Consider the following 14,348-nt stretch of genomic DNA (forward strand, 5'->3'; position numbering starts at 1 on the left):
CCCTTGCCTCATTTGAATAGCTTCTCCTCAATAAAAAGGGTCAGCGCGTGTGTGTGCTCTCTCTCTCTCTCTCTTTTTCTGTGGACCCTTAAGGTCAGAGGAGCCGTCACAGCAACCCCAAAGTAAAAGGTATTTGTGTCTCTTGTGTGGTTATTTCGTGCAGCCCAGTTAGCCCAGTTTAACTAGAGTGACCCCTGAGCATTTTAGTCGTGAGAACAGAAACCCCGCAGGCACCCCCGCCACCCCCACCACCAAGCCTGTAGAAATAGCAGCCCCAGGCCCCTGGGAAGCAAGAGAGCACTTGGGCCAGCTGTGCTCCCCAGCTGGCTCTTCCTCGCCTCCCACCCTTTGCACAGGCTACCCCTTTGGCCTTGAATCCCCTCCTGATTGGCAAGCACACCTCACCTTTATATCACTCGGGTTCTCTGTGATATAGTCCTGACAGTCTCCACTCCAAGTAAAACTCATCCCCCTTCCTTTTCTTTGCTCCCCACTGCACCCCACATGAGTTCCACAGCTGTGACCTCTTGTTGCAATAATCCGGTGGCATGTATCTCCACAATTAGACGGTGAGCCCAGAGTGAGCACGTGCAGAATGGACAGGGACTGTGCCTGCTCCTCAAATGCATGGCACTGAGCAGATTCCTATGTGTCCACACTCATGTAGAAGGGCATACATGGGGCACGGGACATAGCCATGGTCACAGGCATGCTCTCCTGGCTCCACTGCTCTCTGCCCTGTGCCCCTAGAGCGTGGATTCTGGGAGGTGCCCAAATGTGTCCCAGGCTTGGTGAAAAGTGAAGACACCTGAAACCTGCCTCATGCCCTTTAGCTCAGTCTGAAGTGTGAAGCACAGGGAGGCAGCTAGTGTGGAGAGGCGAGCCCTGAGATTTGGGTTCTATCTCCACTGGATATGTGTGGCCCTGGGAAGCCACGGCCTGCCCTGGTCTCCAGGGCCTCCTCAGTGAAATGAGATAAAGTGCAAACTCCAGGAGTGTACAGGCTACTTCTGCTTTGCCCAGTACTGCATCCCTGTCCCCTAGGACTGAGTCTGGCACATCATTGGCAAATAATAAACGTTTACTGGAAGAATGAAAGTGTCAACCCTGGTTGTCACCAATAGCCTAGGATTTCCAGCATAGAGTCCAGTCCCCAGACCCAGGCCCAGCCCTCCACACCTGCTCACCTGGCGCCTGAGTGGCCTCTGAGCCAAAGGGGAGCGAGCCGGAGGGGGCAGTTTAGGGATGGTGCCCCAGGTGGGGGCGCTGTGAGGCTGGAGCAGATGGGGAGTATCTTTAGGAAGCGGCAGGATGTGGGTGGTGTCCGCTGGCTGGGAGTGGACAGATAAGACGGAGCCTGTGTGGGGAGGGAGCAGGGGAGAGGTGAGGAGGAGACAAGAGGAGAGAGGCGACCTCCCTTCTACCTTTCCCTCCCCATCAGGGTCCCCCCATCAGGGTCTCCCCACCCAGACCCTCACCATCCTGGGTTGAAAGCCATTGCCCTCAGGCTGGGGCCTCCCCTGGGGCCTCCCTAGGTGACCCCTTCAGGCTGGGGGCTCCCAGGTAGGAGAGACCTCTTGCTGCCTTGATGGTCCTCCAGGTCAGGAATGGGCTTGGGCAAGGTTGGGGTCTCCCTGTGTGAGCCCAGACATCCTTCCCAGCCCTGGTACCTGACTGGGCTTTGGGAAGCCCCCAGCCCCTGTGTCCCGGGGACCCCTCAGCAGCACTCCCGTCCCGGCACATGTAGCTGTCATTGGGCAGAGAATGTGTCCGGCTGACCCCAGACTTCCGCACAGTTAGCAAGTTGGATCCCAGTGTGACAGGTACCTCCTCAGGTTGGGGCTCCATCTGGAATAGGAGCAGGGAGAGGAGTGAAAGAGAGGGTACTTGGTTTGGCACCTGAGGCAGACCTCGACCACAGAAACCAGCCCCCCGCCCCACCAGGCCCACTCCCCACTCCCCTCCCAGGATAAGGTGGTGATGGGCATGAGGGCAGGGTAGGGGGTGGGGGCAGGAGGGAGGGGGCAGACACATGATGAGCCCTCCATACAGGGAGGAAATGGTGGGGAAAGTTCCCAAAATGTGCACATGGCATAGCCTGCCCGCCTCCTGGTGGGGATGGCGGAGGAGTAAGGAGGTATCTGAGAAGGAAGAGCAGCCCCCAGCCCCCAGTCCTGCAGGTGATCCCAGAGGGCCTTCTAAAGACCCCACCTAGAGGCTCAGAGGGAGCTCTGGGGTCCACAGAGGATGGGTCTGAGCTGGGTTCAGATGGGTTAAATGACAGATGAATACTAGGGACACGTCATAGCCTGATATCCTGCCCCACTTTAACTACACAGACTCTGGAGGGTGAGGTGGGTGGCAAGGCCTGGAAAGTGTGGACTCAGTCCCTCCCTCAGTGGACAGACTGGGGTAGGAGTAGGTTTTGAGCATGTATTTCAAACATCCTTGGGCCTCAGCAGGAGGTGCCCAAGGTTTGCCTTTGGAAGTCTCTCCATCCCTCGTGACTCCCTTGCCCCTGGATCTCCAGTTCTCTGTTCTTGTTTTCATGTGGGCCTAGTCAGTCAACCACACAGCCCCAGTAGGCTGAAGATGGCTCTGGGCCTCAGGCCCCACTTCAGCCAGTCACCCTAGACCTCTGGGGACCCCCCAGCCTGTGGTTCAGGAGCTGTTCTGATAACCGGGAGGGAGAGGCTGGGAGGAGGGGGCTGCTCTAGTCAGAGGGGAAGAGAGAGCTGGGGAAGGGTGGAGAAATTATCAAAACACAAAGAACCCCCCCCTCTGGGGTTTGGCGAGGACACAGGGACACACAGGGACAGTGACAAAGGAGACAGGAACAGCCCCCAGGTGAAGAAGGGCATGGTGGTAGCAGCAGAGATGTGGCTCTCACCCACTTTGCAGTGGTGACTGTCTCATGTTGGGGGAGGTGGAAGCGGGTGCAGGGAGGGGAGGGCTGGCCTGCACAGGGGCTCCAAATACAGAGGCTGGCTCTGAGGCCACTTCTGTTTTGGGCTGTGATGTTCCTGAAGTAACCCTTTCACAACTGCTGCCCCATGCCCCTCTGGGCAAGGCCTCAATTTCATCTTATCTAATTTCCTTGCCCCAGCGAGGGATCTAAAAGGCCTCATGCCAGCAAAGGCTGGGGCACAGAGCGCCTGCAGGTCGACTGGTCTGGGTGGGGCCTGGTGGCACAGTGAGCAGAGGATCTGGAGCCCTGCAGCCAGCCCAGCCCCAGCCGGGGGAGCGCGAGGGGTGTGTGCATGTACATTGCTCTCCGGGGCAATAAGTAAGAGTATGTGAGTGTCATCAGGCAAAGAGTCATCCGTCAGAGCTAGAGAGCAGGACGGTTCAGACACAATCTCTGACGTCAGAGACAGAGCCTCCATCTCAGCTAGAGGGATCTAGACAGGAGAGAGATGATCAGGCATGAGAAACCAGACGGCGCACGCTCTGCACACTCTGAGCCCCCACTTCCCTATTCCACAAAGCAGCGGGAGCCAACCCTTCTCACTTCCCACCCCTTTCCCAAATAAATGGACAGCGCCTCCCCTCACCCACTTCAGTCCCCTGCTCGGATCAGAGAGGCTGCACAGGCACCAAAGAGCTGGAGCAAACACCGACAAAGCCAAGAGACACGGAAAGACATCCAAAGACACCCCAGGCACCTGAGCAGCCCCCTCCCACGCTGCCACCACCCAGAGAGGGAGCAGGGAGGAGCAAGGGCTTCGACTCTTATAAAGACGATACCAAAAAAAAAGAAAGAAAGAAAGAAAGAAAAAAAATATGAAGAAAGGCCAGCAAAGCCTGTCTCCTCTCCGCACAGACAGAGCGGCGTGGGGGGCACTGGGGACAATGCTGCCAATCTGACGGCTGTTTTCTGCCTATTCTCTTTGCATCCAAAAGCCTGGCAGGACTTGGCTGCTCCCCTCGCAGGGCCCTCCTCCTCCTGCCTGCAGCCTGCCCGCCCTCACCAACTTGGGTCCTGGGAGGTGCTCTCCAGGCCAGCCCGAAGCGGACATCCTTGGTGGGCTTGCCACACCATCTGGCTGGCTCAGCGGGGATCTGCACGGAACCCCAGGGGCTACAGGATGCTGAGGGAGGGGTGGGGAGGATGGGCTGGCTGCCCTGCTCACCTTCCCATCAAAGCCCCTTCCCTTCCACCACCTCTCCTGTGAGCCTTCTTCAGGGTCGGAGGCCTGGGGAAGGGACTTACTTTTGCACTAATTATTCTAGGTCACTGCCAGGTCTGAGATGGAAGCTCAATAAGAGGCACGGGCGCTTACCATGTGACGATCATTTCTCTGGATCAGGCTTAAGGCTTCCTAGGAGCCTGCCTGCTGACCCTTCCACCTTGCAGAACTGTGGAGACTATGCTCTACCTTCACTTGACACTTGCCTTCTTGACCTGCTCCAGGTCTGGAGCCCCTGATGTGGGGTGGGGGATGGTGGGACCTTTGGCCAAGGGGAGGAGAGGAGGGTGGGAAGGGCCCAAAAGCAGAAGACCAGGATGAGATGGACTTAGGAGAGAAGTGCTTGTGGCAGAGTGGGAAGGGCCTGGGCTCAGGGAGAAAGCCACCTCCTATTTCATGTCAAGGTCCCAGCCTCCACCTCCATTCTCTCAGCCCAGAAATCACTCGCTACTGACATCACTAGTGAGGTCGAATGTGCTTCACAGCTTAAAAGCCACCGAAGGACTGAGGGTGGGTACTGGACACAAAAGAAGAAATAGACCTTGGCTTAGGATATGTCCCCTGTGGGTTCCCTGGTCACCTGCACTATCCCAGAGGTCCTTCTCACCTAGGCCTGGCACCTTGGTCCCCCGACCCCTAAGGTCCCTCTTCGCTTCAAAATTCTTACTTAAAAAGCTCCTCTCCGGGCCCATCCACCTATCTTTCTCCCTTGGAAGGGTAACCTCAGCCTCGTACCTTCCAAGGCTACTCCAGAGCTTGCTCTCAGCCTGGAAGCACCCCTGACTGCTGCCTGCCAGGACTGACAGTCCACTGAGGCCCCTGTGGCTGCTCTTTTCCCAGCTATCCAGTGGGCAGGCAACACCCCAGCCGCCCCAGAAGCACAGCACAGCATGGCACAGCTTGGCACAGTCAGGGGAGGGGGCACAGCACAGGGCACAGTAACCTGTGGGTCGGAGCCGCCCGGACTCGGGACGGAAGGGAAGGCAGAGGGCTGGCCCCCTGGGCCTGCCAGTTCGTCCATCAGCTTCAGCTCCCCTTCCAGGGAGCCCTGGATCAGCAGGGAGATGGTGTCAAACAGCTGTCTATCCTGGGAGGACCAGCCCAACAGGGGAGCCGGAGAGCCAGGGGAGCCGGGGTCAGAGGGCAGTGATGGGAAGTGTCAGTGGCAGGGCAGAGGGCACAGAGAGAGAGGAGGTGAGACCCACCGACAGGCACACACACGCACACACATGTGTACACACACACACACACACACAGAGCAACAAAAAGGAAGGAAGAGGAGGGTGCAGAGAAGATGTGAAGGAGGAAGGAGAGAAGGGAGATGGCAGATGAGGGCCCAAGGGAAGGGGACAGGGAAAGAGAAGTGGAAGGGATGGAGATGGAAAGGAATCCGGCAGGTTAAAGCAGGAGTAGGAAAGAGGTTTGGCAGTCAGGCAAGGGTAAGAAAGAAACAGGAAGGAAACAGAAAACTTAGCCTTGAACCTAAGAGCCAGGAAGGGGAGGCCACACCAAGCTGAAGGAGACGATGAGCCGGCATAACTGGCTTTGCTGAGGGTGGCCCTGTGCGGCGAGTGAGGGCAGCCCTCTGTGGGGAGGGGCAGGTGGCTGCTGGCCCCTCTGTGTCCAGGTAGGAGAGGCAGAAGGATCTAGGAGGAGCTCTAGGGTCTGCTCGCCTCCCTGTTCACCACCCGCTGAGCCGTTGGCCGCCCTCCCTGCCCCTCTCCTGCCCCCTGCCCACCTGCTCTCTCAGGGGTGCTGTTGGCTCACCGTGGGGTGCTCGAGGGAAAAGTGGGAGGCTGCAGTGTGTGGAACGCCGGGCTTGGGGCTGTCAGGGCTGTCAGCGCCCTCGACCCCAGGCCAGAGGAAGGGGCTGCTGAGTGGCGAGTGGGGCTGCGGGCTGAGGGTCTTCATCTCTAGCTCCAGCTCGGCCTCCAGCTCGGCCTCCTCCTTGGCCTCCTTGTTGCTCTCCTCCAAGTGCTTCATCAGCACAGCGATCACCACGTTGACCAGCACGAACTGGGCCGTGAGCACGAAGGACACAAAGTAGATGGGAGAGATGACCGTGTTGTAGCAGGTGGACTCCTGGTCACAGTCCCGGAGGGTGTCCTGGGGGAGGCAGGACAGAGGCGTGAGGCCAGGGAGGACAGTGGATGGAGCTGTCGCAGAAAACCAGGTCATCATTGTCACAGAGCACTGAAGGAGGAGAAGGAACGGGAGGAGGAGGGAGTGACGGTGTCCTGGGGACAGAAGAACATTAGATCTGCCTGGGGAAGTGTGAGTCAGAGCATGTCCTGGGGAGAGGGAGTTCCAGAGTGTTCTGGCAACGGGGGCGCAGGGGACAGAAGGGCTTTTATTCATGGCCAATTCATCTTCCTAAGGAATCTTGGCTCAAAAACTGGGGCTGCCTCCTTGGTGGCCCAGCCAGCCCTGAGAGGGGCCCTGATTCGGGTGGGCTCTCACCTTCATAATGCCATTCCAGTTGTCACCTGTGGAGACTCGGAAGAGGGTCAGGAAGGCCATGCCAAAGTTACGAAAGGTGGCATGCCGGCCCAGGCCCTCACAGGGGTGTGTCTCGTCACACTCTAGGGAAGGAGGGAAAGGGAAATGAGGCCCACATCGATCCGGAGCCCCTTGGTCTCCAGCCCTGGCTCCTCCACCCTCCCCAACCTGACTCACCCAGGTCTCCAAAGAGCTCCACACCCAGAGCTGCAAAGATGAAAAACAACAACATGAAGAGAAGTCCCAGATTCCCCACCTGGAAAAGAGGAAAAGAAATGGAGAAGGTGCCGCTGGATCCCCCAGTCAGCGTCCCTTGGGCCCCGCCCCTTTGGAGGGCACTTCCTCCTCCCCAAGAGGACCCTTCCCGCCCATCCTGTCTCCCAGCTACCTGGGGCAGGGCCTGCATCACCGTGTCCAGCAGTGCCCGCATGCCCACGGCCATCTTCAGTAGCTTCAGCACTGCAGAACAGGAGAATGGCATGAGGGGTCCCTCTGGGTCTCTGGCCACACAGCTGGTGGAACCGGGGCCAGGGCTGGGGCAGGGGCTGGCAGGATGGCCAGCTTGTCCAGCCAGCCTGCCTTTGACCTTCCCCTTTTGCAGAGGCTGAGAGAAAGACCCCTGGGAACCCACAGCCATCCTCAAATCAGACCCTTGCTCTCTCCCTCTGGGCTGGTCACCCTGGGAAGGCAGGTGTGTGGCCAGACAGCCAGGACCAACCTCGGGCAATGCGCAGCACCCTCATGATCCGGATGATGGTGGGGTTGATAGGCAATGAGGCATTGACCTCGATCTCCTCCAGTGTGATGCCCATGATGGACAGCAGCACAATGGCCAGGTCCAGCTGGTTCCACCTGGAAAGCCCAGGACACAGCTCCCTGAGTGGGGGAAGGGGGATTGTGGGGGAAGGTGCAGTTGTGGCACCGGAAGTGAGGGCTGGAAAGGAGGGCAGAGTCAGCTGATCCAGCCTCCCATCCTACAGAGAAGGGGCGCAGCTTTATCTAAGGCCACACTGTCAGCTGGAGGCACAGGGAGGGCTAGACTCTAGCTCCAGGGCCTCCGCTTTTCATTTTCATTCATCTGCCTTTTTTTTTTTTTTTTAATTTATCACTTATATGGCATTAAGTCTATGCCAAGCACTGTTTAAAGGACTTTGTAAACAAGAATTCCGAATCTTACCACTCTGGTGTGGATATTATTATTATTTGCCATTTAAATATAAGAAAACGGAGGCACAGACAGATTAAGTAACTTACCCAATATTACCAGCTACTAAGTGGAGGAACTAGGATTAGAATCCAGTCCAGGCAATCTGTCTCCAGACTCTGTACCCTTAGGCCCCAGGTGAGGGCACCTTGATTTCTAGTTGCCAATGACTTCTAGGCCTTGTCTTGTCTTCCCATGTCCCAGGCCCTGGATACTCCCCATCACCACCAGTCCCAGGGTGGGGACTGGACCCCAGGACTTAAGAAGGGTCTCCAGGCACTAAACCTGAGTATTTTCCCAGAAGACACATTCCTACCCACAACCTTCAAAGTCTCCCAAACCTCTCTCCTCTCTGTTACCTGTCCTGGAAGAACCGACGGAAGCCAAAGGCCACAAGTTTGAAAACAGATTCCAAGACAAAGATGACAGTGAAGATGTAGTTGCAGATCTTCAGAGCCTCATCCAGGATCTGGTAGGGAAGGAGCAAGATGTAGGGTTTCCTTAGGCCCAGGGCGGATACTGGGAGACAGAGTGACTGGGAGACAAGGTGAGGCTAAGGGGACCTATCTTCCCTGTTTCCGCCATGATGGCCAACCACTAGCCACCACCACCCCAGGAAAGAGTAGGGTCCTCATTCACACGAATGATTCAAATATTGTGCTAAAGAATCTCTCTTCTTGAGAGGTGAAGAGAAGACCATATGCAACATGCCAGAAGACACACAATGCTAGACCAGATGGGCCTTGTGCACACTGATTCAAGCTCCTTGCTGTACAGATGGGGAAGCTGAGGGCTGGTGGGCAGCTGATGGAGGACGACTGGAGAAGTGGCAAGATCACAGGTAAGTTTTGGATCTGGTCATCCACTAGCATCTAACTGTAGAGGGCAGGCACCAGTCTTCATTTTTCACCCTCAAAGGACCAGAGTCCAGCACATACTAGACGGTCAATAAAAATTGGCTGGAGAAGAAACCAGGCCCTCCACTTCTTAGCTGTTACACCAACTAACTCCTTGGAGCCTCTATGTCCTCATCTATAAAACAAAGATGATGCCCACCTACAAAGGTTACTGCAAGGGGAAGAACCCATATTGTGTGACCTGCACTTACCTGACACAGAGATGCCCTGGCTCAGGCTGTGCTGGCCTCAGCTGAGGGTCCCAAGGTTGCAGGTGGGGGGCAATGGCTGGACACTCCCTCTTACCTGGGGCTGCTGGTAATGTTCCATGGCCATGGTGACCACATTCAGCCCGATGACACCTGTGATGAAGAGGTCCAGGTAGTGGCTGGTGCACAAGTGGTGGACAAGAAGCCGGAAGCGGGAGTAGTCGGAATAGTAGGGTTTGCACTGGGCTTCTACAGGGCGGGGAGAAGAGCAGAGCGAGCATCAGGCCCCTGCCCCCTGCACCCCTCCACCCGCAGCCCCTCCCAGCTGCCAGCCTCTAATGCCAGAGCTGAAACATTCCAGTGTCATCAGCGTCCTTGCCCTCCCCTCATTGCCCCTGGGGAGGGCAGCTTTCTCAGCATGTCCCCCTCCAAGCATCTGTTCTACTGGCTACAGTCAGGGGCAGGACAGTTCGGAACATGCAGAGCTCCCCACCTACATTAGATACCAGGTGAGCCCTCCCAAAAGGCAGCCTCCAAAATCTACCGGCCCCTCAGAATGCCCTTGACTCAGTGTTTGCAGCGAGGTCAGGTCGTCAGATGAAGTACACCCAGTCTTACTGAGCTCAGAGGGAGCTCCAACAACAGGGGCCAAGGCTCTGGTGCCTTCTCCAAGCTTAGCCCCTACAGGAGCAGAGGAGATTACCCAGAGCTGGGATTTGCAGATCCAGCCGGAGATTGGAAATTGGACATCTTCTTGGCTGGCTGCACAGACCTACCATGGGGCTTCCAGGGAGCAGGGCCGAGGCCTCCCACACCCCGACAGGGGGAGAACCCAGGGGAGGCTGCAGGGCTCTGCTCCATCCCAGACTCAAGCTGGGGGGCCCTGATGGACTCACCCAGTTTCTAATGAGGCAGTGCCCAACCTGCCCTGGGTGTTGGGGCAGCAAGAACCGCAGGCTAGGCTGGAAGCACTGTCTGAGATCTGTCACAGGCATAAGGTTTCTCTTGTAATTAGCAAACCACTTAGTTATAAAAATCACAGTGCCGGGTTAGCCTGCTAAGCAGGAAGAATAAAAATCTGGGGGCAGGAGACTGCAGAGGCCCCCTCCTCCAGGTGCAGAGGAAGGGCCAAGCCAAGTGGGGCACATGTTGTCCGGAGAGTGTCAACAGATTGGTCTCCTGGGAAGTTACACAGAAGGCAGAGACCCCCCACAGGGAAGCATGGGGCAACCTCAGGTCCCAGACAGCCCTTCCTCTCTCAGGAGGCCTCGGGCAGAAGCCAGCCAGCAAAGGCTGCAGCCTCTGAGGCCTGTGCCAGAGGCGGGCTGGCTCAGGGGCAGCAGGAAGCTTTGAGCCCAGGCCAGCTCAGATATAATTGTCCTTTCCCATGCAGAGGAACACTTAACAGAGAGGTAAACTGAGGCAGGGAGTGGCCTGGGGTGGGCTCCCACCAAAGGCCAAAGGAAGAAGAGTGCCCAGGAGTGGCATGTCCAGCCTCTTGGGATGCACAGCTCCAGGCCCACCCGGCCCCTCTCCGCATCGGACTTGAGGTGTGGATAACCAGGGGCAGAGAGACCCCAATAAGGGCCTGTGTGCCTTAGGGGTACATAAAGCCATCTTTCTGTTTTCAAAGAAGTACAAGCCAGTATGGCTTTGTTTGCTCAGGTGGCCTTCCTGACCCCCAAGAGTGTAGGGGTGGAGAGCCTGGGGCAAGAGACACCGTGAGGCCACAGGTCATCCACACCCGATTGTGGAGGGTGGTCGGGCCAGCGGGGCCTCTTCCTTCCTTCCTTCCTTCAGTACCATGAGAACCAGAGGGCGCTAGTCGCCCCGCGTTGCCTTAGCAGCCGGAACTTTTTCTCTGCATTAATCTCCATAAATGCCGAGAGCACCCGATCCCATTATGCTAAAATATGAATGGAGAATTAACTAAAATGTTTGAATACAATTAGGTTAGAAAAAGTGACTCCGTATTAGCCCCATTATTAGCTAAGACAATGTGGAGGGGAGGCTGGAAGGGAGAGGCCCCTCGCTCCCCTCTTGCCCCAGCCTGACTGCATAGGCAGCCCCAGGCCTGCCACCAACTCCACCTTCCGGCCTTGCTCTAGGAGTCTAAGTGGTGGGTGGGCTTGGATTCAGCCAGGGACCCTCCAAAAGGCCCAGAGTGGAGTATGGCTATTTGCTTATGGTGACAGGTTCCAGGCCCCCGGGGTATATATATGAATGCCCCTCCATCTTAGCTCTTCCCCAGACCAGCAGGTGCTGAGGTGGCCAGAAACTCCCCACTAGAGAGTTCCAAAGAGCACCAGGCCACTCTGACTGGTCCTCACCAGGCAGCCCTCTTACTGCACAGAGGGAAAGAAGGAGCCCAGCAGAACGTGAGTCGCTCAGCATACTGAGGCACGAGCCAGCAGCACCCAAACTTCCAGCCAGAATCATGGCCTCATCTCCCGGCCTCCCACCAGTAGGAGCTGCTTCAGGCAGAGAAAATACCAGAGTCCGACCATGGGGAGAAGGGTTCCAGTCAGAGGCAGGGACAGAGGAGGGTGGAGGAGGGGCTGCAAGGCTGTGAGTGACAGCAACCGGTGCAGTGAGTTAGTAGGGGTCAATGGGAGCCCAAGGCACAGCCAGGGCAGAGGGTCTGCAAAGGACAGTGGCAGGAAGTAGGCGGAATGCAGGGGTGGCTGCAGGGATACAGGCCCCCACGGCAGAGGCCACGCCTCAGCGGCCATGGTTCCCAGCCTGGTGGAAGGAGCAGGTGAGTGGAGGTAGATGCTGCAGGTAAGGGGACAAGGAGCACAGTGCTAGTGCTGGTGCTGGAGGCTGAGTGGTCACTGGGGCTGGCCTGATCACCCAGCAGCCCCAGGCCCTTCCCTCCCTCCAGACCCAAGGATCTGGTCAGGTCCATTCCCCTGGTAATCAGATTCTTTCTTCTGCCTTTCCCATACAGAGGAACACTTAACAGAGAGGTAAACTGAGGCAGGGAGTAGCCTGGGGTGGGCTCCCACCAAAGGCCAAAGGAAGAAGAGTGCCTGGTCTGGTGGCCCCTCCTGCTGTGAGTAGCACCAGGGTCAGGTGGGGGTGATTCTAGCAGGGAGGTGACCGTGCACTTGTTTGATTCCCAGCACTCCAACTTTGTTGCAGTCACCCAAGTGGGTAAACATCAGTACCTGGGAGCTGATTAGAAATGCAGACCCCAGAACACTCTAGGAAGACTGCTGGGGTGCAGCCCAGGAATATGTGCTCACTCCAGGCGATTCTTCCGCATGCTGAAGTTTGAAAAACTGTGGTAGAGATACCACCGAACCGGGAAGAGGCTTATGACTATATGGTTCTCCCCATTTAGTATCTCTGGGTTCTCACGGTCAGGGAAAGTAATGCATATGCCAATCAAGAGCAGGGCAGAAGGTCTCCAGAATGGGGTACAGGGTGAGAATAACCGGAGTGTTTCCCAGGGAGTAGGCGAGCCATATCTTGGGGCTGTGAGTCTGCCTGTATTGATTCATGGGACAACCCCCTTGGAGAAGCCTCTGTGGGCCCTCCCTGTGCTAGGATGGTGTTTTGGGGTGAGCACAAATGTGTGAATACTTGATTTGATAGCCCAGGTAGAGACACAGGGGGAAAGCTGAAGATCACTTCTTCTTACCTTCCCCGCATCACTTAACACTTAGGGCTATGCAAAGCAGCCCGATGAAGAGCTCAGGGACCCCAGCAATTCAGACACAAACCAGCAGGAGACTTCTAAGCCTCCAGAGCTATGGTCTCCCAGTGCTGAACCACGATAGCTCAGCATCACAGAGCAGGAGCTTCGGTTTGTTAAGGGCCCCGGGGATGACCTACGAAACAGAGGCTCAGAGGTACCCCCTGACCACAGATCAGGCAGTTCATCACTCCCAGACTAGCAGCTGCCTGAGTTAGGCAGTGGGTTAGAGTGGAGAACCATTGATTAATGGTTCCCAGACTGAAGTCCAAGCCCTCAGCAGCCTCAGAAGGCAGCCATGTGGGGCTCCTTCCCATCTTTTCAATATTTCTAAAGACTTTAAAGAAATCACATACTTGCCTATGTTAAGACCCCACAGACTAATTTAAAGGCAAAATAGTCTTTTTTTTTTTTTTTTGCCATCTTTCAATGTGTAACCTTCTGCAGCTCAGAAGCTCTGATTAGCAATTAGATGTGCCTTTGATTAGTAAAAATGGTGAAACAAAGTCCTTATTGGAGTGCTCTGAACTTCAAAATGTGGGTCTGTTGGAGCATAAGAGGATGATAAGGGGGTAGTCATGGGAACTACCAGATAGAAACATTAGGGGGTTTGACAAGGCCCCACAGTCCTGTCACAGACACTCTGATCCTCCAAATCCTCAACCTCCATCTGGGGACTTTCAAGAGGAGGATCAGGAGACCGAGGTACCAGGGGAGGACAGGTGGTACCCAGAATCCTTCCCAGAGACACAGTTCTTATGGATAAGGACTTGACTTACTCCCAAACCTTTAGCCCTTTGTGGAGAAGCTTGTGGCTAACCCAGGCCTTCGATTCCCAGGTTTTACTGTTTGTATCCATGACGTGGCCACTGTGATCACTTGACTATTAATGAGTCTCTTCAATTATTCATCATTACATTTTTAAAACAAATCCTTCCCCTCTTTGGTCCTCTCATCCTGCTCCCTTGGATCAAAGTCTCCCCTTCAGACAAAAGGAGATGGAAGAGATGTGCAGAGCAGGGAGGGGGCAGAGCGAGGAGGACAGTGGCAGGCTGGGGAGCTCAGCCTAGGAAACTTTGCAGGGGAGGGGGTCCTCCAAGAGCTAGAGGAGCTAGCGGTGCACCTGGCCCTCTTCATCTCCCACTCAGCTTAACACAGCCGTATGGGATGACTAAGGGATGATCAGGATGATGTAGACCTGGCACTTCAGCCCCTGCCCTCTTAGTGGCCCCAGGGACCCTCAGCCTGTCACCCCAGAGGATGAATCAATGAGCTATGGAGAGGGCGCAAAGAGCATGTTCCCACACTCATGAACCCACACCCCAGACGCAGTACCTGACGCAGCGCTGGCTGAGCTGCCGGAAGCAATTACATCGTCCAGCATTAGATCTAAAAGAACGAAACATGACATTGGTCATTGACTGGACCAGGTGTTCTGGGCAGGGCCCCTCAGCAGCTCGCTCCCCCTCAGCTCCAACCCTCACTCTGCCTATGAATGGGGTGCACTGAGCATGGGTAGCTGGGTCTGAATATCCAGCCCCAAACTTGGGGCACAGGGTACTTGAGGAAGACAAGCGATTCAGCCAGCTCACAGGGTCACAGGGGTGGGGAGCTCTGGGAGGCACAGGCAGCCTGCCATCGGAACAGATG

General features: G+C 56.2%; 1 protein-coding gene across 10 annotated transcripts in view; it reads right to left on the reverse strand.

Moving 5' to 3' along the window:
- Cacna1g (calcium voltage-gated channel subunit alpha1 G) overlaps positions 1-14,348 on the reverse strand; it is a 64,401-nt gene that overhangs the window by 1,914 nt on the left and 48,139 nt on the right. For 4 of the 10 annotated variants that reach the window (XM_046420552.2, XM_046420551.2, XM_058571514.1 and 1 more), the window contains 10 exons: positions 14,034-14,087; positions 9,096-9,247; positions 8,253-8,362; positions 7,408-7,541; positions 7,078-7,148; positions 6,867-6,945; positions 6,651-6,772; positions 5,958-6,296; positions 1,671-1,848; positions 1,188-1,357 (listed from right to left, as the gene is read on the reverse strand). In XM_046420552.2, coding sequence (XP_046276508.1) covers positions 1,188-1,357; positions 1,671-1,848; positions 5,958-6,296; positions 6,651-6,772; positions 6,867-6,945; positions 7,078-7,148; positions 7,408-7,541; positions 8,253-8,362; positions 9,096-9,247; positions 14,034-14,087 — 1,409 coding nt within the window. Of the gene's footprint in view, positions 1-1,187; positions 1,358-1,670; positions 1,849-3,266; positions 3,402-5,133; positions 5,278-5,957; positions 6,297-6,650; positions 6,773-6,866; positions 6,946-7,077; positions 7,149-7,407; positions 7,542-8,252; positions 8,363-9,095; positions 9,248-14,033; positions 14,088-14,348 lie in introns of all 10 variants that reach the window. The other 6 variants (XM_058571516.1, XM_058571515.1, XM_058571519.1 and 3 more) reach the window with 4 other exon arrangements.

Source organism: Marmota monax, unplaced genomic scaffold, assembly GCF_021218885.2.
Source record: "Marmota monax isolate L192 unplaced genomic scaffold, Marmota_monax_Labrador192_F-V1.1 WCK01_AAM20220418_F8-fsc00064, whole genome shotgun sequence".
NCBI lineage: Eukaryota > Metazoa > Chordata > Mammalia > Rodentia > Sciuridae > Marmota > Marmota monax.